The 24,791-nt window shown below is 31.8% G+C and overlaps 2 protein-coding genes across 2 annotated transcripts in view; both read right to left on the bottom strand.

Annotated features, from left to right (window-relative positions):
• The window catches only part of LOC143054316 (translin-like), a 201,222-nt gene that overhangs the window by 120,247 nt on the left and 56,184 nt on the right, over positions 1–24,791 (bottom strand). The gene's annotated exons all lie outside the window — the stretch shown is intronic.
• LOC143055142 (fibroblast growth factor receptor 2-like) lies at positions 6,292–23,686 on the bottom strand. Its single transcript, XM_076228283.1, has 6 exons — positions 23,180–23,686; positions 13,693–13,828; positions 11,323–11,519; positions 10,687–10,850; positions 7,114–7,217; positions 6,292–6,335 (listed from the first exon to the last, which is right to left on the bottom strand). Exons 1-6 carry the CDS (start codon positions 23,228–23,230, stop codon positions 6,292–6,294), a joined length of 696 nt encoding a protein of 231 aa, XP_076084398.1. The 5' UTR covers positions 23,231–23,686.

Here is a 24,791-nt window from a genome sequence, read left to right as displayed (position 1 = left end):
CCCCCATCGAGCTCGAGGCTCCCAAATGGAAATTTTGTAAGAGCAATTTTGTCGACTATTTTAAAGAAAACAATTAATTCAACAATGGCAATGAGCTTGTTTATGCACGAAGAAGCCAAAAACCACATTAGAATATATTTGAAGGGAATCCATGACAAGTCGCCCCATTAGCAAATAGCCCCACTTTTTCACTAACTCGCCCCACTTTAAAAAAAAACTGCCCCAACCTGGATAACCAAATCGCCCCACTTGTGAAATGTGTTATATCCCTTAATATTACTCCTGCCAACTTACCCCACCTAATAGAAAACGATAATATCTAGATAAATATATTATTAACCAGAAAGAATTTACTAATGCCAACTCGCCCCACTCATGTAAAAAGATGTTATTCCGTTGTATATAAGTTAAATTCCGTTAATATTACTCCTGCTAACTGGTCCCACCTAATGGAAATCGGTGAAATCTAGATAAATATATTATTAACCAGGATGAATTTAGTAATGCCAACTCTCCCCACTTATGGAAAAAGATGTTATCCCGTTGAATATAAGTTAAATTCCTTATATTGCATTATGATACAATTAACAGGTTTCTTTTCAATTGTTATGCAAATAACTAAGCTTCAAAACTTAGTTATTCTTCAACAATACATTTTTTTTTTAGAATTATAATTTCAGTATATCAATAATAGTAATTAAATAAATTTTCGGTTTGTTTGTATTCTGTGTAGATTAGTTTTCATTAAAGTGGTGCGAGTTTTTATTTTTAATTATATATATATATATATATTAATCTAAATATTACCGTTTTTTTATAAGTAGGGCGGGTTGGCAGGAGTAATATTTAACATGATTTAACCAATTTCACATGTGGGGCGATTTGATAAATCAGTTTGTGGCGTTTTTTTAAAAAGTGGGCGATTAGCCAGTGGGGCGACTTGTCCTGCTTCCATTTGAAGGCCCCCTTGAGGGTTTTGTATGACTATATGAACCATCTTTCACGTAAAACCCCCATGTGCATTTTGAAAAGTTGGCAGATATGTTTCTAACTCCAGGCAAAATCTACCGGTATGAATGAAAAAGAAGTTTTCAATTAAGGCTCTGTGGCCATAACAGCTGTCTCATTAGCATTTTAACCACTTCCCATATTTGCAATTAAAACAATAGAAGAAAATTATTCAACGCAAAAACAAAACTTACTTGTAAATATGAAATTCTCTTTACGGTATGAGTTTTTCTCATTGTTTGAGATTGTACAGTAGTACCTGTAACTGCTTATACCTATTTCTTATTCACTTTTGCTTGATAAACTCACTAAATATCATGTATATACATTGTACCACATCTCCTTATTTTTATATGCATTCCAATAACATGAACAATTGTAATTCAATTCTATATACCAAAGCAAAATGAACTGCACCACTTTCATTCACTAGTATGCATCTTTTGGCAAAATACAAGTTCTTAAATGACACAAGATATATTTATTGATAAAAAAATAAAATTTAGTATACAACTCTTTAACAGGTATAAAAAAAAACACAGCTGTGTCATAACTTGTGAAATCTGTGCTGAAAACATAGACATTGATGGTATTTGAGTAATTCCATTTTTGAAGCTCAACATTAGCTCGTCAGTTGGTGGTGGACAGTTATAGTTCCTTTCTGCAGGCTAGGATGAATGACTTTTCAGGAAAACCAATTTCACAAATCAAAACTTTCCTCTAGATTTCCAGTTTAGTTCTTTTGGTTTAATTGGACACCGTCCTGATTTATAATTTTGCAAACCATTCAGTCTCTTGCTTGCAAATGGTGCATGAAAATAGGATGGGTATGGCAGTACACAAGTCTCTTTAAAGTGGGTTTGTGCCCTGAAAAAAAGTTTTATAACTTAAGTTTTTTTGAAACTTGTGCAACACACATACCTAAATAACTATAACATAGAAGAGAGCATCATTCGTATCAATGTTTTGTTCCTGTTTACATTGTCATTGATATTTTTTCAGAAAGCCTGAGGCATAGCTCATGAATTCCTGTCATTAGGTTACATCCTAAATTAACATAATTACTGCTAGAATAATTATCAGTATGATATACGTACACTATCATTGTACAGCCCAAGTCTTCAGTATATATAATTGTTGCATTCATTCACTCCTGTGTTCAGTCGTTCAAAAATATTTAAACATCAACAAATGAACTTTAATAAGGACAAGAAAACACTAGAAAAGATACGTACATACAACCCGTGTTTAAGTGTATTTGAAAGAGAAATATATCTGGTTAAACGATGTATAAAGGAGGAAAAAATTGTAGATATTGCATTACGATGCTTTCTACCTAATAGCACGTGGATATGTTTACATATTTAGACTTGACCCGGTATGACCCGTACCTTGTAGGTCACCGCCATCGTTTAAACACTAGACTACAGTCGTGTATAAGACAATAAAATGCTTAAGCCTGTACTATTTGTGTGAAGTAAATGTGTTTTTTTCTGTACATTTAAATTGTTTTACCTGATAGCAAGGACGTATATCTATCCGTTTCCTTCTCAATTCACTTTGTCAATTTCTTAGAGCTTCTTCAAAACATACGTATTACTGCGCCCGGAAGTGAAAAAAATATTAGAAATCCTCGTAAAATAATGCTATTTTCAATTTTGTGGAATCCATTTTGTTATATTTATTATATAAAGATAAAAAAAGTTACGATTAATTATGAATTTGCATATAATTATACGGAACGTTTATGGACTATTTTTCCATAGCTGTAAGTCGGTCATTTTGGCGGGAAATCATGTACACATACACACGTAGATTGGCTGGTACCTGATCGTAATGTTACACATCAGATATATCAAATAGCTAATACCCGGAACGTAGTACCGGGAACCAGGATAATACGTAGACAACATACATAACTAATACCGAAATTGAAAACGCTTTACGGTTTCTCGTTTATAAACCGAATTCCGCTTTGAATTATAGAAGATGCAATATTAATCATGTTCAGTCGACTTTTCATTGTTATATCAACGTCTGAACTAATTAAAAAATCTTTAGATGTCAGATAACACTCGAAATTGACCCGACCTCTTTCCACACGGAATACAAATAATGATAGTTTGTAGTCAGGTTGACTGCTTATAATGCAAAATACACATTAATAACAAGTTCTATAAAACGAACAATACACACTGATCGTTTCTTTAGTCCCCAATGTAAATGAAAGAAACAAAAACCATATCATACCATAAAAAGAAGAGGAGAAATTCGAACATTTCCGGATCTATTTCTGGCCAAAAGACCCCCTGCATAGATTGCGTATGAAAAGATGAACCTCATGACTTGAAAGTCAGGCCTTAAAGCACTGCCTTTAAAAAAACAGCAGTTTAACTCGGAAGTATCAAAATGTAACAAGGCTGAGGATATGAGGATAACATCCAGTCATTTTCGAAGCAGTATGCCTGGTCTTTCATTTAGGATAATTTAGTTTGATACATGAATCGCAGAATAGTGTTTCAAGTTAACTTTTCTTCGTATAAATAGTCTATGTCATCAGCTAAGGCAAGCGGAGAGGACTGATACGCAGACCCGTGGACATGTTTCATCTGAAATTGAACCTAGTGGAGGGATGGCTTCTCATTTGACTATAGTAACTAACAACTAAAACACCATATCCTGATATCGTTTCTTGGGACATTGTAAACGACGTGATAAAACAAATCAATTTGTAATAGATCGTGATAAGTCCTAGGCTTATGAATTCCCGTTTCTATTTAGGTTCAAATACTAATTTTATTTTTATTCAGTAAAGAACAAAGATCCAATATTCCCCGCCATGCACATTACATGTCATATTTTATCTATCAAAGGCCAAGGAACAAGGGAATAACTAAAAAAAACTTTTATTTCTTTTTCTTTTTTATTTTTAATATCTAAAAAGAAATAAAGCATCACAGCAAATGAAATGGGATTTCCATTACAATTTATATTTCAAAGGGACATTACTAGTTAAAAATAATTGATTACGAATTATTTTCAAAATTGTCAAAGACATTGCTTATGATATGAGTTTCACTTAATCTGACATGAATTGTACACATGAGAGTGCTAACAATACCGGACGATCGGACGCCCAGTATTTTTATGTCTCCTGCATGCGTTTAGCTCAGTAATAAAAAATCAAAGGTTGTAGACTCAAATTCCTGGAAAGAGAAGTCACTTTAGTTCCTATACTCAGAAGTTCCTAAATTATACAGAAGTGCCGCTGTAATGGAGTCCGTTTAAACGGTTTTTGATATGTCAAATAGAAGATTGGGGGGGAAACTTTACATCAAATATTTATGAATTGAATGATGGTAGTTTCAAGAAAACAATAAAATTTGGTTAAAAATATAAATATATGAATTGGTGGGTATTTTGAATTTAAACAAAAATCTAACTAGTGTCGGATTCTGGGGGAGTACATGTGCTTAAATAAAAAATATTTTCTGCACAAAAAGGTCCAAAACATTTTTCGGCTCGCTCGACTCGGCAAAACATCCACATCATTTCAACCCTGGCTACGCCACTGCCTTGGATCCCCAATAGAACAAGCAGAGCTTGCATTGCTCACAAGTTTGTTTTTTTGCTTAAATCTTTCATCAATGACTGTTTTTGCTTTTCAATTTATATTTAATAATAAGAGGCTTACAAATGCCAATACAATGTTCATTGTATCTGTCATATTTTCATTAAAAGCAAATAAATGCATTTTACCCATTTGTTCCATTTTAACCATAGTGTCTTTGTTTCTTGAAGTACAAGGAAATAAAATACAAATTTATACTAAATTCATTTGCGAAGATTTATATAGTTAAAAAAAAAATAAAACAACTTGTGTAATTTTCCTTAAAGGTCAATAACTCCGTAACGGGTCAATTGACAATTTTTGTCATAAAAAACATTTTTGAAGATGTTACTTTGCTGAACATTTTTTGCTGTTTACAGTTTATCTTTATCTTTAATTAATTTCATACAAAAACTAAAAAAAATCCTTAAAATAACCAATTTAGTGGCAGGAACCCAACAATGGCAGCCATGTTTGTCGATGGATCAAAACTTCGGATACAATTTATAAGCAAGATACCAGATAATTAAGGAAATTTTTTTTTGTTAAAGTTTGAAATCTTTGGCCCAGTAGTTTCAGAGAAGGTTTTTTGAAATAGTTAACAACAGATGATGATGGACGCCAAGTCATTAGTGATAACATAAGCTCAAATGGTTATAGCTAACAAGAATGTGTCCCCAGTACATGAATAGCCCATCCACACTATTATTTTCTATGTTCAGTGGACCTTGAAAATGGGGGAAAATTTCTAGTTTGGCATAAAAATTACAAAGATTATAAAATAGAAAACATGAGCCCTAAGTTTCAAGTTGATTGGACTTCAACTTCATCAAAAACTACCTCTACCAAAAACTTTAACCAATCCTTTAACCTGAAGCGGGACAGACAGACAGAAGGACAAACGGACGGAAGAACGAACCAATGGATGGACAGATGAACAAATGGACAGACAAAAGAACGAATGAATGGACGCACAGAACAGAAAACATAATGCACCAAAATGGGGCATAATAAATGGGACATTAAAATGGGTTTTAATCGATCCTACAAACTATCCATGTTTATGTAATAAGGAGTACTGTCTTTTGGTATGTATAACGAACACATTTACATTTATACCCTGTGTGTTATACATGACTACAAATATTTTCTTAGTTTTTTTTCAGGTCCAAAATTGGACCAAGAAATTTCCAATTGAAGTGAAAAGTAAGGATTTTTTTTGCTCAAACCTTGATTGTTTTTTATGTGTTATAATATTAATATTCTTGATTTGTCATGTTTTATTCAAATAAAATACATTTTATATCTTTGTTGTTACGTTTTTCGTGTAAATTTGTCAATATGTTTTGCAATCCGGAAATTTGCCAATTGTCTTAATATTGAAGACACAATAAAGCTTTTGTTATTGGTTAAATCAGCCTAGAGTTGTGTTCCTTGTTGTCATAACTTATTGTTTTGTATGTGAAGAGTTGAAGAAAAGTGTATGAAAATTGAATAAACAACACTCATTTTGAAAAGATAAACCATATAATATATCAGGTGATCACAAGTCATGTTGGTCAGTCATGTGACATAATATTGTAAAGTGATGATTTATTCTATGAGAAGTTTACTTTTATAAATACGTTTTTACTTTGTAACTTTTCAACTTTTAAACAACTGTTTAAAACCTTTCAAGAAATTATGATTGAAAACATGATTATCACATAATTGTAACCTGAACAAATTTAATTAGGAACAAGGTCAACCTGTCACTGATTTGTTTTGACATTCATTAGACCTGGGGTTGAAGTCATAAAACTTTGCTCAGTGCTCGGAGCACAAAAATCTTGCTCAAAACATAAAATCCAGCATTTTGATTGGTTTTTATTTGTTTAAGTACAAAAAACTGACTCAAATATTTATTACTTCAAGGCCTGTTGATTGAGGTGGGATAATCCAGATTAACAGCTAGAATCATCAAACAAAAAATAAAAGTATTGAGATTTTAACAATTCATTACAGCACTAATGACATTAATTGATTTGTAATTATTTTATTGTTTGACTCAGAACATTAATTGGATATTTATAATCTTGTCCTTTATACTCAAACAATTCATCCTTTTAACTGTGATTTTCAAAAAATTATCAAAGTTCAAAGCCCATAATTATAGCAAAAATGAGCCAAGCGGAACAAAACGGAAACTTAACAATTCCTAGTTGTGGAATTAGGGAATGACAGAATGATGGAATGACGGAATGACAGAATTACGGAATGACCGAATTACGGACATGGATAAAACTATATGGCACCGACATCTTTGTTGCGGGCCATATTCGTTGCAGGGCCATAACAATGCAAATTTTTCAATAAAGATAAAAAAGATGGAAAAAATTCAATTCTTATTTCCCAAAATTTTATGCTTGTCTAATAAAAAAAGAAAACCTAAGCATAAATCCAGTTTTCATTAATACTATTTGATTTTTGATCTAAAATATATAAGTAAATTTTACCCTTCAACATCTTGACTTTTGTTGGACCTTTATTTAAACCAACAGTTTCTGCTTTAAAAACTTTACCAAATGCTCCTTCCCCAAGAGGTTCACCAAGTGATAACCTATAACAATAAATAAATTATTTCATCTCATATTCATTTAGATATTGAGATACTGATTGATGTAACCATATATATATATAACTAAATAAAATTCTAATAGTTGTACACATTTTCTTAGATATAAGAAGATATGGTATGAGTGCCAATGAGACAACTCTCCATCCAAATGACAATTTATAAAAGTAAACCATTATATGTCAATGTACGGCCTTAACACAGAGCCTTGGCTCACACTGAACAACAAGCTATAAAGGGCCCCAAAATTACTAGAGTAAAACCATTCAAACGGGAAAACCAACGTTCTAATCTATATAAAACCAGAGGCTCTAAAGAGCCTGTGTCGCTCACTTTTGTCTATGTGAATATTCAAGGACATGACAAAATTGTGTTTTGGTGATAACTAAGATTTATGAAAAATGGTTAAATATTGACTATAAAGGGCAATAACTCCTAAAGGGGTCAACTGACCATTTCGGTTATGTTGACTTATTTGTAAAACTTACTTTGCTGAACATTATTGCTGTTTAGTTTATCTCTATCTATTATAATCATGATAATATTCAAGATAATAACCAAAAACAGCAAAATTCAGGGGTAGCAACCCAACAAAAGGTTGTCCGATTCATCTAAAAATTTTAGGGCAGATAGATCTTGACCTGATAAACAATTTCACTCATGTCAGATTTGTTCTAAATGCTTTGGTTTTTGAGTTATAAGCCAAAAGCTGCATTTTACCCCTATGTTCTATATTTAGCCCTGGCGGCCATCTTGGTTGGTTGGCCGGGTCACTGGACACAATTTTTAAACTAGATACCCTAATAATGTTTTGGCCATGTTTGGTTAAATTTGGCCCAGTAGTTTCAGAGGAGAAGATTTTTATAAAAGTTAACGACGATGGATGACGGACGCCAAGTGATGAGAAAAGCTCACTTGGACCTTCGGGCCAGGTGAGCTAAAAACAAGAAACGAGAAACACATATAAATTATATAAACAAACTACAACTACTGTACATCAGATTCCTGACTTAGGACAGGTGCAAACATTTGCAGTGATGGATTAAATGTTTTAATGGGTTAACCATTTATTACTAATGATTTACAATTTTCAGTGTTTTTGAACAATTTTGTACCGAGACACATGTTTTTTTTTATCTAGGTAATGTGAGAATGTTATATTTGCTCTTTTAAAAAATTACCAGAAAATCAAGTTTCTCACATTGTATTGCATGATCAGACCTCTACAATAACATTTTTTTCAACTTGTTTAGGAGGACTTTGCATTATAAGTTGATTCAAGGAACAAAAGAAATTTAAAACAATAGAACAGAAGTTAGTTTTATATCTTTTGAAATATTTTTCAAAAATTATTAGTCAAGAAAAACTGAAACTAGTCATGTCACAGAACTTAGGATCTACTTTTTAACAATGCCAAGTCAAATCAGACTTGCATATGAGGCACCGTCTGATAGGCATGTCAATGTAAATTCATTGGATTTGTATCTTGTTTTTATTATAAAGTCGAATTTTTTGTCAGCTTTTTCCAGTTTTATCCATTTCATACAGTAAGTACAGAGTGAGTCATGGATGATATTACGACACTCATTCCAATTTATAATTGACTGGGGAAGATAATTAGGTCCTTTACTGAGGAATTATTTTAACTCTCCGTCTTGAAATATGTTAAGATCTCCTGTTATAACATGGGAAATTGGTCCATAAATGTATTTGGAATTACTGCAATTACATGAAGTAGGTGTATTTTCACTGATATTAAAATCTTTACACAATTGGCTATAATTTAACACAAATTTCCATGTAGATTTCTTGTAAATATAACAAATAAGAGGGAGCTCAGTATTATCAAAATATCCAGGATTTTTTCTTTAACAGAATGGTTGTTAAAAATACCAGCAATATTTACAAAATCAAAACCTTTATTGACATACTTTATTTTAATAAAATGTTTTTTATGATCTTCAGGACGATCAATTTTAGGAAACAGTTTAGAATAACAATATGCCATTATAATTTGAACAATTTCGTACTTAGGACTGCTATATGAAATTGTGTTGCAATCCTCTAAAATTTTATTTAACTTATTAATCGATAATGAACAGAGCTTTGTTAACAGATAATGTCTGCTGTTGTTTTTTGAAATAGAAATTAGGTCCGAAATGTTGGTGTGATTGGTCCGAAATTTTCTTTGATTGTGATTTTTTCTACGACCATGAGAATGTTTTTTTTTCGAACAGTTTTAGAAACAATATCCAAAATGTTAACAGTATCGGTTCTTGATATTTTTTAATCTAATTTAATTCAATTATTTTCCGTGATTGTACAAACTTTGAATGAGATTCACCAGGCTGCTTATTTAACCAAAGGTTGAACTGCTAAATATTTGATAAGATGACTGTGCTTCTTAAGGTGTTGATAAATGATACTTTTGAATTTATTGGGTTATTTTCTTGAGTGCGTTTAGATAAATATCGACCAGTTTAACCTACGTACTGAATACCGCATCCTGGTTTGTTTCATGTGAGTAAATAAATAAGACTGTTTGTTTTTCAAGTTATATCAGTTTCAAATTTTAAAGAAAATGAGCGACCATTAAGTGTGGACCTTACCGTATTGTTGGTGGAAAGACAGGGACATGTTACTCATTTTTTGGCATGACACTTATCGATAGAAGGGTAACCACGATTTTTATTTTTAAAAATGTTAGCGATGGTAGTATTTTTAGATAGGCGATTTTGAAGATTGAGACGTGCAATTACCCTTTGAACGAGTTAAGTATTTAATATTTTTCCATTTCTAAGCTTCCTATTTGTTTTTTGTTTGTGAATTATATTAGAAAGGAGCAAAGACTGGTGTCCAGAATATGAACCAGCATACAATGAATTAAGTTATGAAAAAATGATAAATCTGTTCAGCTAAAGATGTCAAACGCTATCTGTATTAATTACCCAAAAAAGATAGGGTATATCAGGGTAGCGACTGACGTCTGACTAAATATTCTCGCTCGGACACACACTCCATAATCTAGTATATTATAAGAGCATATAAACCTGTTAAATTAAATTAATATTGATATAGCTTTTACTTGTCTGACCTTTTTATCCTCCAGTACAAGACAATCAGACAAGTGTTATTGTTGAGCCCTAATGATTCCAGTATATATATGAGAAAATGTTAAACCTTGGAAAAAAAGAGTTTTTGGAAAAACTTCTTGTTATATTTCATACTACAGTGGTTACAATATCTATTGAATTCATCTGAAAATTGATACAACCAATCAAATATCAGGTCATTATACAGCTTTTAACCAAAGAAACAATCTGGATGTCAGAAACAGTGAGCAATGCTATTTGTGGGTGGACAGATATAAGTTAAAATGTTGTCATGAGTCAATATATATGTCTTTACAGTATGATAACTTTCATGGAATGGTCAATGTTATGCTTTAACTTACTGTTCCCGTCTAAATTCCCAGTGTTTGTCCAGAGGGAGATCATACTCTGACATCATGGTAAAATCAGATGACAAGCGTCTTCTTGGACCAGGTTCAATTCTGATTGAGGGTAAAACAAATGGTTGTGTACCATCATAAGATTTGTATGGATGGTAATTCTCATTCTGGAATTGATGCAAAACATTCTGATATGAAATTAAAATGTATACCTGTTTCAAATTTGTGTGCAAATCCATGTCATTTTTTTAATTATCATGATTTTGTAATAGAAATAAACATCATAAAAGTTTGAAGAGCACACAGACTATCGCTAATAATAAATGAAGCAAGTCCAGATGCAAAGCTGTTATAAATATTCAAATCTAAAATTGACAAAAACTTCCTTAAAACTAAATTAGATTCTGTCTAGATTGAATATCTCTATTTTCATAATCTAAACATTACTGATGAACATTTAATGAATCTCAATAATCTTCCTTTCTTAAGACTTACTTTGTAACTTTTACACCATATAAAGACAACTTCCTCATAAAACTTCATTTCCTAATTATAACCGAATAAGTCAAACATATTCTTTTTTGTGCACTTGTATTTGAACTTATCAGTAATAAAATATGTTTGAATATTGAAACTAGCCTGTGTCATGACAATTACTCTCTTGACATTTCTATATTTGCTGGACTGAACCCTCTTGTAACGTCTATAACATATAAATATCAGGAGTAACAGGAAGAGAACAACTACTGATGCGACACCACCGATAATGTAGATTACTATTTGCTCTTTATCGTTTGTTCCTCCTGACCTAATGTCTACTGCTTCTGCTTGTTCATCTGCAATTAAAGTATTTGTAATTAAAAAGTTTTCAAAAGATGAAATAATATGTTTGAAAGGAAATGGTAAATATGTGTCAGCTCAATAGCTGGCTTATCTACAATATTTATATCCAATTCAATCCTTTTTTCCTCCTCATCAAACTTTTAATTGTTAAAAGTCTTTATTTTAGGAATGATTGTAATATTTTTTTCTGTCTATGAAGGAATAATATCATTAAAAAAAATGTGGTGCACACTGAATAACCCACTACATAAGTTACTCTAAAGTGTGTATCAAATTCAACATTTTTAACGATGAACGCCATGATTATTTTTGGTGTTAAAACTGCTTATTCTCCTTTTTTGTAAGTGTTCTATACTTTAAGCACCTGCATAGCCATTTTTACTTGATAGAAATATAAGATAAGGGGGTTTCAAATATTTATTTATTACATATATAAAGTTAAGATAAAGTGATCAGCCATCATATATAGTTGGTAAAAAGTATCTCTGCTTAAGCTACATAATGTCAACTTTGGTAACACTATTGAGCAGTGGCTTTCTGGTAGGTAGCTGTCTCGATATGTTTAATAAAGTCATTAGGGTCACCATAGTCAGCTTGGCAAGAAGTGTAGTAAGCATGATCTTGACCCAATGGCACTGGACTTGTACAATTTAAAATCAGATCTCCAGGCAGAGAAAATATGGCTAGATAATTGGTTGTTTTTAATTTGCTGCTAGGGTATTTGGTAATAACAGAGACATACATGTATAATACATTATATGTCTATGGGATAACATAGTTTGCATTTCATCAAATTATAAAAATTTAGAATTTTCAAAGACAAACATACTTATACTTAGGTATTCCATTGGTTTAGATAGAAAACAAGCCATAAATATCGTATTTGATTTCATTAAGACATTTGTCTTTGAGGTTCAGTACTATAACTGTTCAATGTTTTCAACAGCATCAAATTAAAGTCTTTTTTTTTACATCTTAATCCATTGTCAGTATTTCACTTTTAATCATCCAGACGTGTGTCTTAAACTAGCTAGTTGATGACCAGGTAATTGCCAATAATTTGTTATTGCTGTATATATAGTCTAATAATAAACACCTTCATTGATTACTCGAAGCTATTTACCTTACGACACAAAAACAAGAAAAAGAAATGGTGACCTTCTGTTTTTACAGACTTTTCCGATATCAATTTCGAGTTTCTCAAGAGTTTTACCCTGTCAGTTTTAATTCTGTAAACAAAAATGTTTACTGAAACTTTTTCGATGTTGACATTTTCAAAAGTTGTAGATTTCAAATTTTAATGGGAGGGATGGAAGAGGGTCTGAAAAACAAGAGATTTCGACTCCCATCGGAAGAATCACATGTATGACATACAAAATTTAATTATTACACAATACAAACTAGACTAAGTGAAATCCCTGGCCACACTTCACTCTGAAACTGTTTTATAGCAAAGTCAATGTTGGATTTCTTTGACAGACACAAATGATGCCCCTGCAGATGCAAAGTCTTATTTAAAAATAACTGTCTAACACTTTACCTTAAATATGACAAAGGTAAATTATATTATCACCCAAAAGAGCAAATATAAATAAGAATCAAAATCCTGACCCCATGCACAAAAAATGGAAAAACCACCAACTAAGTGAACACTTCCTAGCATAAAACTGTAGGACAATTATCTGTATGCGAGCTCCCCTTATGCAAGTAACTACTACAAAAAATGATTAAGAGCAAATATTAAACAAAATCAAAACCCTGACCACATGCACACCTTCAATACATGTACAAAGACTACAAACAGACATCAGAGTGAAAACTTCCTAGAATTCAAACTGTAGGAGGAGTTAAGTGGAATAACTGTAAACCCATAATGGGAATGACATACAGAGAGACACTGACAGGGGTAAAATAATATGACGTTTCAGTTGTGGCGGCATTAAAAGAATTAATTTTTTAAGAAAAAACTGTACATTTCCAATTTTCATGATGCCAAACCTCCTATTTTTATGACAGTCTATAAAAAATTTATTGATAATGATGCAATCGAAAATTGATAATTAAATTCTCCAAACGATTAAATAATTTTTATGTGAATATTTTGCTCTAAGACGTATTATTTCTTGGTGAAAAACAAATTTTTCTCATTCTTATCTAAGCCTTTACCTAAAACTGTTAGCCAGGCAGTCTGGTAATATCTACCAAGTGGAATAGAAAGCCAGCAACCATACCATCCAGCATTATCTTTTGTTACATTCTTTATTGTCAGTATTTCTGGGTGACTTAAATTCACCATGGATTGCTAAAATATCAAATAAAACAGCATTAGAGGATGAGTATATAAAACATTGAAAAGCAAAATTTTCAAAAAAGTGAACTAAGACAATAAATTATAAAAAAAGTGAAAAAAGAAGAAAATATTTCAATAAACTAGACAATTAGAATCACATTATTTTCTTAAGTCACTTGAGATTTGTCATGCAGTCAGTTTTTTAAATATACACATGTATATATACTATTTTATAACACTTTTTAACAGCAAGATAAACTTATCAACAGACAATAAGAAATTAAATTTAAAGAAACATTCACATCAAGATCATTCAGACACACCATATCTGTAAACATTTCATGACTCAGTGAGACATTTTTCAAGCGACATACATTTTGGTGTGAAAATCCCAATGCAACCTTCTACTTGAGGTATTAATAAGTTGAAGTTATGAAATAACTGTTTCACAAATATCGGATATGTTCCTTATGTTGTTACTACAATCCCCTTCCCTTTCATGAATGTGACCTACCAAATTAGACTATTTACCGGACTTGTTATTACATAAGCAACATGACGGGTGCCACATGTGGAGCAGAATCTGCTTACCATTCCGGAGCACCTGAGATGACCCCCAATTTTTGATTGGATTCGTGTTGCTTATTCTTTATTTTCCTATGTTGTGTCATGTGTTCTATTGTTTGTCTATTTTATTTTTAGCCAGGTGCATGTTGTCAATTTATTTTAGTTGATTTATAAGTTTGACTGTTCCTCTGGTATCTTTCGTCACTCTTTTTTTGAAGTCTAGATTGACTATATAGATAAAGATAGAAAAATACTGGTCTTGGTCCGTAATTCCTAAACAGTTTGGACCATCACCACCAAAAAAAAATCTGAATCTTCCTTTTGTGGTTTTAATATAACTAAAAAGTGTGTGAAGATTTATGGAATAATCATAAATAGTTTCTGAGATACAGCACAACATGTATTTTTAATAAACATGATCACTCTAAAATAAGATAAAGAATCATCACAAAAAAGTAAACAGATCTTCAGATTAATATAACTTACCACTGAACCATGAAAATGAGGTCAAGTTCAGATGACACCTGCCAGTTGGACATGTACACCTTACAGTCCTTCCATACACCGAATATACTAGCCATATTGCTTGTAGTATCTGAGATATGGACTTGACCACCAAAACTTAACCTTGTTCACTGATCCATGAAATGAGGTCGAGGTCAAGTGAAAACTGTCTGACAGACATGAGGACCTTTCAAGGTACGCACATATAAAATATAGTTATCCTATTACTTATAATAAGAGAGAATTCAACATTACAAAAAATCTGAACTTTTTTTTCAAGTGGTCACTGAACCATGAAAATGAGGTCAAGGACATTGGACATGTGACTGACAGAAACTTCGTAACATGAGGCATCTATATACAAAGTATGAAGCATCCAGGTCTTCCACCTTCTAAAATATAAAGCTTTTAAGAAGTTAGCTAACACCGCCGCCGGATCACTATCCCTATGTCGAGCTTTCTGCAACAAAAGTTGCAGGCTCGACAATTAGCATCCACAGATTTTATCAAAACATTATATGATTAGGCGTTGTTAATTAAAGTCTATTTTTGCTAATGAGAGTAATATTAACATGTCGGGATAAATTGAGTTATTTTGTGTTTTAGTATAAATATCGTTGCAAAATTTTGGAAGAGCAGTCACCCTTCGGAAACCCAAACTTGCACTGATAAAGTCTATTATACTGGACCTGTAGGACTGACGATCAGTCTTCCAGTTGACTTTGTAGTGTTTGGACAAAAATGTATTTTTTGACTCCCCTTTTATTTTTGAGAATATTTTAAGATAGCAGTCAGTGTTCTGGAAGCGTAACCTCACACTACTCGTCATGCTCATGTCATTATACTAGACCTAAAAGATTGTTTTACCAGTCTACTAGTTGACTGTGCAGTGTTGAGACAAAATTTATCTCTAAATCATAATTTAATTTTAGAAAATACTTTTAAGACTTTTATATTTTGATTTTGAGATTAAGTTCATTTTATGATTTAGTAAATTTGGCATTTATTTTATATTTTACATTGTAAGGAGAAAATAGTTTTACTTTGGATTTTTTATTTTGAATTGATACTATGTACTTTAATTGGATTATTATTATTATTTGGAATTGTTTAATAATTAATTTATTATCATCATACGTCTAAATTATTATAGTAATTAAAGTATGAAAACCTAGTGATTTTTAGCCTTATGTTACAGTTCTATGTAATATAGGCATTTTCTAGTAATATTACTGTTTTATGTAATATGGAGACTATATTACACATTTCAGTAATATAACAATATTACAGGTTTTAGTAATATAAGAATTATATTACTATTTTTTGTAATATTACTTTTACTTGTAATATTATATAAAAAAGTAATATTACAGTTTTCAGTAATTGCCTGGACTGTGATAACAGCAAAATAAAATTTCATGTAGACAAGAAAAGATACCAAAGAAGACATCATAAGTCTTAACTTGTGTCTCATTCCCTTTGATGATTACAAATAAAATATGTTTATATTAAGGGGGCTCTCCAGTATAAATCTTTTTTTTCTTTCTAATATATGATTTCTTTATATTTTTCTATAAACATGATAAATGAACTTTATTATATACTTAATAGAACAAGAGGCTCTCAAGAGCCTGAATCGCTCACCTGGTAAATAATGCCTTATTGAACATATTGAACCATGCCAGGCAAACATGTACAGCTAACAATTCTTCAATATTAGAAATACAAGTTCTACCATGTTTACACGTTTCCTTCTAATATAATATGCATACAAGAAGAGCGGCAGGACGTTATTTTTATTACATTATAGTTACAATAAAAGAATTTTAACAATAAAATTGTTATTGTTACATTATTAAATTGTTATTCTTTCGAATTTCTTCATTCATGATTTGAATTTATTCCACTGCTGAGAAGGGGCAAGGGGCTCCAATAACAGCAAAACATTTAATGATTTCATTAATAACAGTTAGGCATGGACCATTTAACTTGTAGGGGGACATGGGTTTTTTTCTGGTCAGAATATTTTCTATTTTTTGGAAGTAGCACAACAAATTATTTTTTTTGCAAATTGCAAATTGAAAATTTCAGGACAGGTAGACCTTGACCTAATAAATATTTTAACTTCTAGTCTTATTTGCTCTAAATGCTGGAGTTTTTTAGATATAAGCCAAAAACTGCATTTTACCCTGTGTTCTATTTTTAGCCATGACGGCCATGTTTTTAGACAAAATAGAAAATAAAACACAAACTTTATTTTATACACCCTACTGATCATTCAGTTGAAGTTTGGTTGAATTTGGTTGAGTAGTTTTAGAGGAGAAGATTTTTTAAAGTTAGCAAATATGATGAACAAATTGTAACCAGATGCTCCGCAGGGCGTAGCTTTATACGACCGCAGAGGTTGAACCCTGAACGGTTGGGGCAAGAATGGACACAACATTCAAGCTGGATTCAGCTCTAAATTTGGATTGTGATTAAATAGTTGACACATCATAGGTTTCTGACACAGAATTAATGTGTTCTAATGAACTTAAAATTTTTGTTTTCTCTTAGAGCAATTCACTATGCTGTTGAATATTAATCCTCTCAAAACAAGAATGTGTCCTCAGTACACGAATGCCCCACTCGCACTATCATTTTCCATGTTCAGTGGACCGTGAAATTGGGGTAAAAACTCTAATTTGGCATTAAAATTAGAAAGATCATATCATAGGGGACATGTGTACTAAGTTTGAAGTCGATTGGACTTAAACTTCATCAAAAACTACCTTGACCAAAAACTTTAACCTGAAGCGGGACAGACGGACGGATGAACGGTACGACGAACGAACGGACAGACGGACGGACGGACGCACAGACCAGAAAACATAATGCCCCTCTACTATCGTAGGTGGGGCATAAAAATGTTTGAAGAAATTTTCTTTTTTATTTATGAAATTTCAAATGAGAAAAATTGAACCCAATTTTTTTAATCACATCCCCCTTTCCCTTATTCCAAAACTAATCTCAACTAAAATATCTAATGGAGTTTGCAACAATAACTACTCATTTAAATACATCATAAAATATTAAGATGTAAAAAAAACTGCTTGTTATCACTGAATGTTATTTATTATAATTTATCAGTTGGTAGTAAAAAGTGAATATACATTGTATATTGTATATAACAAAGATTTAAGTTGATTCTGGACAAAGAAAGATAACTCCAATTAAAAAAAAATCTTGCTATTGCACAATATTTTGCAATTAGATATTTCTTGCTTACTATTCTGGACAAAGAAAGATAACTCTAATTAAAAAAAAATTTGCTATTTCACAATATTGTGCAATTAGATATTTCTTGCCATTGCGCAATACTGTGCAATTGAAAAGACTTGCTATTGCACAATATTTAATATAATTATTTTAGATCCTGATTTGGACCAACTTGAAAACTGGGCCCATAATAAAAAATCTAAGTACATTTTTGGATTCAGCATATCAAAGAACCCCAAGATTTCAATTTTTGTTGAAATCAGACTAAGTTTAATTTTGGACCCTTTGGACTTTAGTGTAGACCAATTTGAAAACAGGACCAAAAATGAAGAATCTACATACACAGTTAGATTTGGTATATCAAAGAACCCCATTTATTCAATTTTTGATGAAATCAAACAAAGTTTAATTTTGGACCCTGATTTGGACCAACTTGAAAACTGGGCCAATAATCAAGAATCTAAGTACATTTTTAGATTCAGCATATCAAAGAACCTAACTGATTCATTTTTTGTCAAAATCAAACTAAGTTTAATTTTGGACCCTTTGGACCTTAATGTAGACCAATTTGAAAACGGGACCAAAAGTTAAGAATCTACATACACAGTCATGACAGTTAGATTCGGCATATCAAAGAACCCCAATTATTCAATTTTGATGAAATCAAACAAAGTTTAATTTTGGACCCTTTGGGCCCCTTATTCTGTTGGGACCAAAACTCCCAAAATCAATACCAACCTTCCTTTTATGGTCATAAACCTTGTGTTTAAATTTCATAGATTTCTATTTACTTATACTAACGTTATGGTGCGAAAACCAAGAAAAATGCTTATTTGGGTCCCTTTTTGGCCCCTTATTCCTAAACTGTTGGGACCTAAACTCCCAACATCAATACCAACCTTCCTTTTGTAGTCATTAACATTGTGTTTAAATTTCATTGATTTCTATTTACTTAAACTAAAGTTATTGTGCGAAAACCAAGAATAATGCTTATTTGGGCCCTTTTTTGGCCCCTAATTCCTAAACTGTTGAAACCTAAACTCCCAAAATCAATCCCAACCGTTCTTTTGTGGTCATAAACCTTGTGTCAAAATTTCATAGATTTCTATTAACTTAAACTAAAGTTATAGTGCGAAAACCAAGAAAATGCTTATTTGGGCCCTTTTTGGCCCCTAATTCCTAAAATGTTGGGACCAAAACACCCAAAATCAATACCAACCTTCCTTTTGTGGTCATAAACCTTGTGTTAAAATTTCATAGATTTCCATTCACTTTTACTAAAGTTAGAGTGCGAAAACTAAAAGTATTCGGACGCCGGACGACGACGACGACGCCGACGCCAACGTGATAGCAATATACGACGAAAAATTTTTCAAATTTTGCGGTCGTATAAAAAATTGTCATTAAAGGACAATAACCCCTTAAGGGGTCAATTGACAATTTTGGTCATATTTAACTTATTTGTAGATCTTACTTTGCTGATCATTTTTGCTGTTTACAGTTTATCTTTATCTATAATGATATTCAAGATAATGACCAAAAACTGCAAAATTTCCTTAAAATTACCAATTAAGTGGCAGCAACCCAACAATGGTTAGTTTGATTCGTCTGAAAATTTCAGGGCTGATAGATCTTGACCTAATGAACATTTTTACCCCATGTCAGATTTGCTCTAAATGCTTTCGTTTTTGAGATATAAGCCAAAAACTGCATTTGACCCCTATGTTCTATTTAAAGTAAGGGCGGCCATGTTTTTTGACGGATCAAAAATCGAAGCACACATTTTGTGCAGGATAATCTAAGGAACTATCATGCTAAGTTTCATCCAAATCCATTCAGTAGTTTCAGAGGAGAAGATGTTTGAAAAATTGTTAACGACGACAGACGACGACGACGGACGCCAAGTGATGAGAAAAGCTCACATGGCCTTTTAGGCCAGGTGAGCTAAAAATGAAATAAAAAAATTGGGTCACCGTTCATTTACGCTAACAATCTGCCTCTGAAAGAAGCATAATTTTTTGTTAATGTCCTTATTTACTGTTGAACTAATAGGAGAAAAAGAAGTAATATCGAAATAAAAAAAGAACTAAATTACAGAAATCGCTTAAATTTTACAAGTATTTAGTTCATGTACAGCTTTTTGAAAACAATAATAAAAAATATAGGTCATCGATGATTTAAAAAAGATATTTCAACTTTAATGCCAAAAAAATGTATTTTTGCATCAAAGGGAGATAATGTGGAGCTTTTTCAATGCTATAAACATATTAAAAGTCACCTGGGGGCAAACAAAATTGATTTTTTTAGTTGATTTTTGTACCATATCATAAAGCAATAACTAATAGTGTGATGAATAAAATTTGTAATGAAAAAATTCGTAAGGGTTCCGCGGAACCCAGTGTCTCACCTACTTTTGCTGTAAATCGCAGGCTGAACAAAAAAAAGGAAAACAAGAGGCTGTCACAACGACAGCAAACCGGATTTATTAACATTTATTTGTGTCCTAGCAATATCACAAGAACCATTACTGATGAATGGTGAAAGGAAAAATCGTCAATATCAAATTTGACCTCCATTTTGTCATCAGTATCAACATATTAAAATTAGAAAAGCTTAGATTGAATGGTTCATGAGTAAATGCAATAAAGTGAATGGAAACGCCATTTTACGATCTTTCAAGAACCATAACTCCTGAACGGTAAAAGTCAAAATCGTCATTATAGAACATGTTGAACTTGACCGCTATTTTGTCATCAGTAACAACATATAAAAATTTCAAAAGCTTTGGTTGAATGGTTCATGAGAAAATGCACGGACATAAATGGAAACACCATTTTTCAATCTTTCAAGAACCATAACTCCTGAACGGTAAAAGTCAAAATCGTCATTTTGAACTTGACCTCCACTTTGTCATCAGTAACAACATATTAAAATTTGGGAAGCTTTGGTAGAACAGTTCATGTGTAAATACACGGACACGACTGGAAACTCCATTTTTCAGTCTTTCAAGAACCATAACTTGAACGGTAAAAGTCAAAATCGTCATTATTGAACTTGACCTCCATTTTGTCATCAGTAACAACATATTAAAATTTGGGAAGCTTTGGTAGAACAGTTCGTGCGTAAATGCACGGACACGACTGGAAACTCAATTTTTCAATCTTTCAATAACCATAACTCCTGAACGGTAAAAGTCAAAATCGCCATTATTGAACTTGACCTTCATTTAGTTGTCAGTAACAACATATTAAAATTTTAAAAGCTTTGGTTGAACTGTTCATGAGTTAATGCACGGACAACATTTGATTGACGCCCGAAAAATACCGAAAAAATGAATTTAATTTTTTACAAAATTAAGTTCTGGATACTATCTTATGATCATAAACAAGCTTCTGTCCAAGTTTGGTACAAACCCAGGATAGTTTAAGAAAGTTAAAGTTAAAAAACTACCTTGATCAAAAACTTTAACCTGAACTTTGCTCTATCATTCTCTATGTTCAGTGGACCATGAAACTTGGGTCAAAACTATAATTTGGCATTAAAATTATAAAGATCATATCATGGGGAACATGTGTACTAAGCTGAATGGACTTCAAATTCTTCAAAAACTACCTTGACCAAAAACTTAAACCTGAAGCGAACGGACACACAGATGGACGAACTAACGAACGAACGAACGGAGGCACAGACCAGAAAACATAATGCCTCTCTACTATCGTAGGTGGGGCAATCGTAGGTGGGGCATAAAAATGAAATCACATTTAAACTTTTTTTTACACCAGAAATCAGGGACGTTCTCTGAAAGCAGGAAATATATTTCCTGACTTGTGCTCAACCTGTTCAGACGTCTCAGACTATTTTTACTCAAAAGATTTTATCCTTTAAACAGGAACAGAGGTTAAAGACAAATCCAATCAAGGTGCACTCAGTGGGTTGAAAGATGCTTCAGATTTAAGATCACCCTTGCACACAACACAAATCATGTGGCAAGGCATTATGTTTGTTTTTCTTGATTCCAAATCATATAGAAGCTTCAAAGCAAAAAAGCTTTGATTTAAAACGTTTGATGACTGCAGCATCAGAAAGGTATAAAAAAAAAACCAACGCATCGGAAAGATATCACTAAAAACCAACATAGAAAAAAAAAATTTGGACAAGAATGGCCAATAAAATTTTTCGTGTTGCAGTGATTTTACAGGGTTAGTCGTGGAAAGGGAAACAAACAATAATTAATTTTTGGCCTACATAGCTAGTTGACACACAATGAATGTTGTGTTAGAACTTAAAAAAATTAAATTGGACATTTACCTGCTATGGTCCAATATACAAAATCTAAATACATGATTTGATTCAGCATATTTTAAAAAGAACCCCAACAATTCAATTTTTGATGAAATCAAAGAAAATTCAATTTTGGAACCTCTAGAACTCAATGTGGACCAATTTGATAAAGGGGCCCAGACATCACAAATCTAAATAAACGATTAGAATCAGCATATCAAAGAACCCCAATAATTCAATTTTTGATGAAATCAAACAAAGTTTAATTTTGGACCCTTTTGGCCCCTCATTCCTAAACTGTTGGAACCAAAACTCTAAAAACCAATCCCAATCTTCCTTTTGTGGTCATAGATTTCTATTTACTTATACATACTAAAGTTATTATCCTGAAATCATTGGTCTTGGATGACGCTCAACAAGGCAGATGACAACAACGTATAACAAATATCAACTAAATTTTTTTTAATTATTTTTTGCGGTTGTATCAAACGGACATATAAACCCATAACGTTAAAAGTGAATGTACCCAAATTCATGCTTCATTAAAAATTTGTGTGAATAAGCATTGTGTATACATTTTTTATATTATTTGGTTGATGCAAACTTCAGTTAGAGAATGGAAACAGAAAATTCAGCATTGTTTCCATAATTGTAAAGAAATATTTAACTTAAATGGAAATTAAGACCTCATTTAACACAAAATTAAAAATAAAAGGTTGAAAAATAAAAGGCAAAGCTACAATATTTACAAACCTTTCGGCTCACTAATGCCATGAATTGATAGCCATACCACAGTGGTAACATCCTGTGTTATCTGATCTAGAAAAGAAAAAAAATACAAAAATAAATATGTAGTAAATATATATACTGTCTTAAGTGTTGAGGTACAATATCCAATAAAGAAAAATAAATCTAACATTAAGACGAAGTTGCAAGTGTTGAATTAATATTTCTGAATGCAGTTGTTTGCCAGCCCAGAATTGCATCAATTGAGGGCAGTATGTTTATTATACTAAGTGCTTGCAGAAATTAATCCTAACTACATAAGCCAAGGTTGTTTATAATTATTAGGATTTTAAATAGCATGAAACATAACCAGTGCTTAACAATTGTAAAGTATTGTGTAACTTATATTCAGAACTGTTAACGTTGGATTATGTTGCTTGATGAATTTGGTGATTAGATTTTGTCAGTTGTCATGGTTGTTGTAGGATTTTTCTTGGATTTCAGTATTTCTGTTATTCTACTTTTTTTGTTATGTATAACAGCACTTGGCAGATTTTTCAGTATTGTGTTTTGTCACCTACTTTCAAAATAAAAAAATAAAGTAGACATTTCATGGAAACAAATTATATTTTTTGAAAATTTATGATCAGTAGGGCTTAAATCTTCCAACACATAGTAATAAAATAAACGGTACCAATTTAATGTACCAGATTATTGAATAATTTCCAATGAAACAGGGTTGCCCACATTTTCTCCTTTTCCACCCTTGTCCAAAATTGCATAAATTTTGGTTTAAACCCTTTTCCCTGAGTTAAAACTAAAACACATTCTGAAAGTAAATTGGTTTTGGAAGATAATTAGCATCTAACACATTACTATTTCCAATATATTAGTGGAAATAAATAATGTATAACTTGTTGGACATGTAACGGACATAAAATGTGACGTAAAGTTTTCATTTTGCTAGGAAATTGACCTCTTCTTCACAGTATTTTTTTTTTAATCAGTTAAGATTTTCATGTGTTACATATATTAACATTATACAAGTTGAATTTATGCCAGATTCTTTAAAAAAAACATGTTTTTAATTACTGCTGTTGCTAATGTGACAGAGACAAAAATTAGTAACGTTAGCAACATTTGGACATGTCACATTAGCAACAACATCTTTAAAAGTTAAAATGTATGCATACAGTAATGTTTATCTTTGCCTGTAGTTATACTATTATATATATTCTGGTTAATAGTTTCTTAATATACAGAATGTAATTGTCTTAATATCAAATGTCAAACTAGAAACCAATTCACAGTACCCCGGTTGTAACATTAGCAACACCTTCTTCAGTTATACTTTAAGAAAATTCCCGTTCTTGTTGATATCTTTTTCAGTTACCCAGATAATCATGTCAAAATGATTAGAGAAGTCAAGTAATGCAATGGTCTGCACGTCTACTCTGAGATGCACAATGTACATGACGTAGTTTAAAATCAATTTTAAGGCACTGCTTTGCTGCAGAAAGCTTATTCTTACAAAACTTGGGCTGTTCATTTGACATACATGTGGATCCCTTATTATGAAGCTCTTCAATCATCTCTTCAAGTCGTGTAAATGTGTCATTTTCATCTGTTGCAATATTGT

The sequence above is a fragment of the Mytilus galloprovincialis genome, chromosome 12 (assembly GCF_965363235.1).
Source record: "Mytilus galloprovincialis chromosome 12, xbMytGall1.hap1.1, whole genome shotgun sequence".
Classification (NCBI taxonomy): domain Eukaryota; kingdom Metazoa; phylum Mollusca; class Bivalvia; order Mytilida; family Mytilidae; genus Mytilus; species Mytilus galloprovincialis.
The sequence above is the reverse complement of the archived record's forward strand: the minus strand, read 5'-3'. Positions and strand labels throughout refer to the sequence as shown.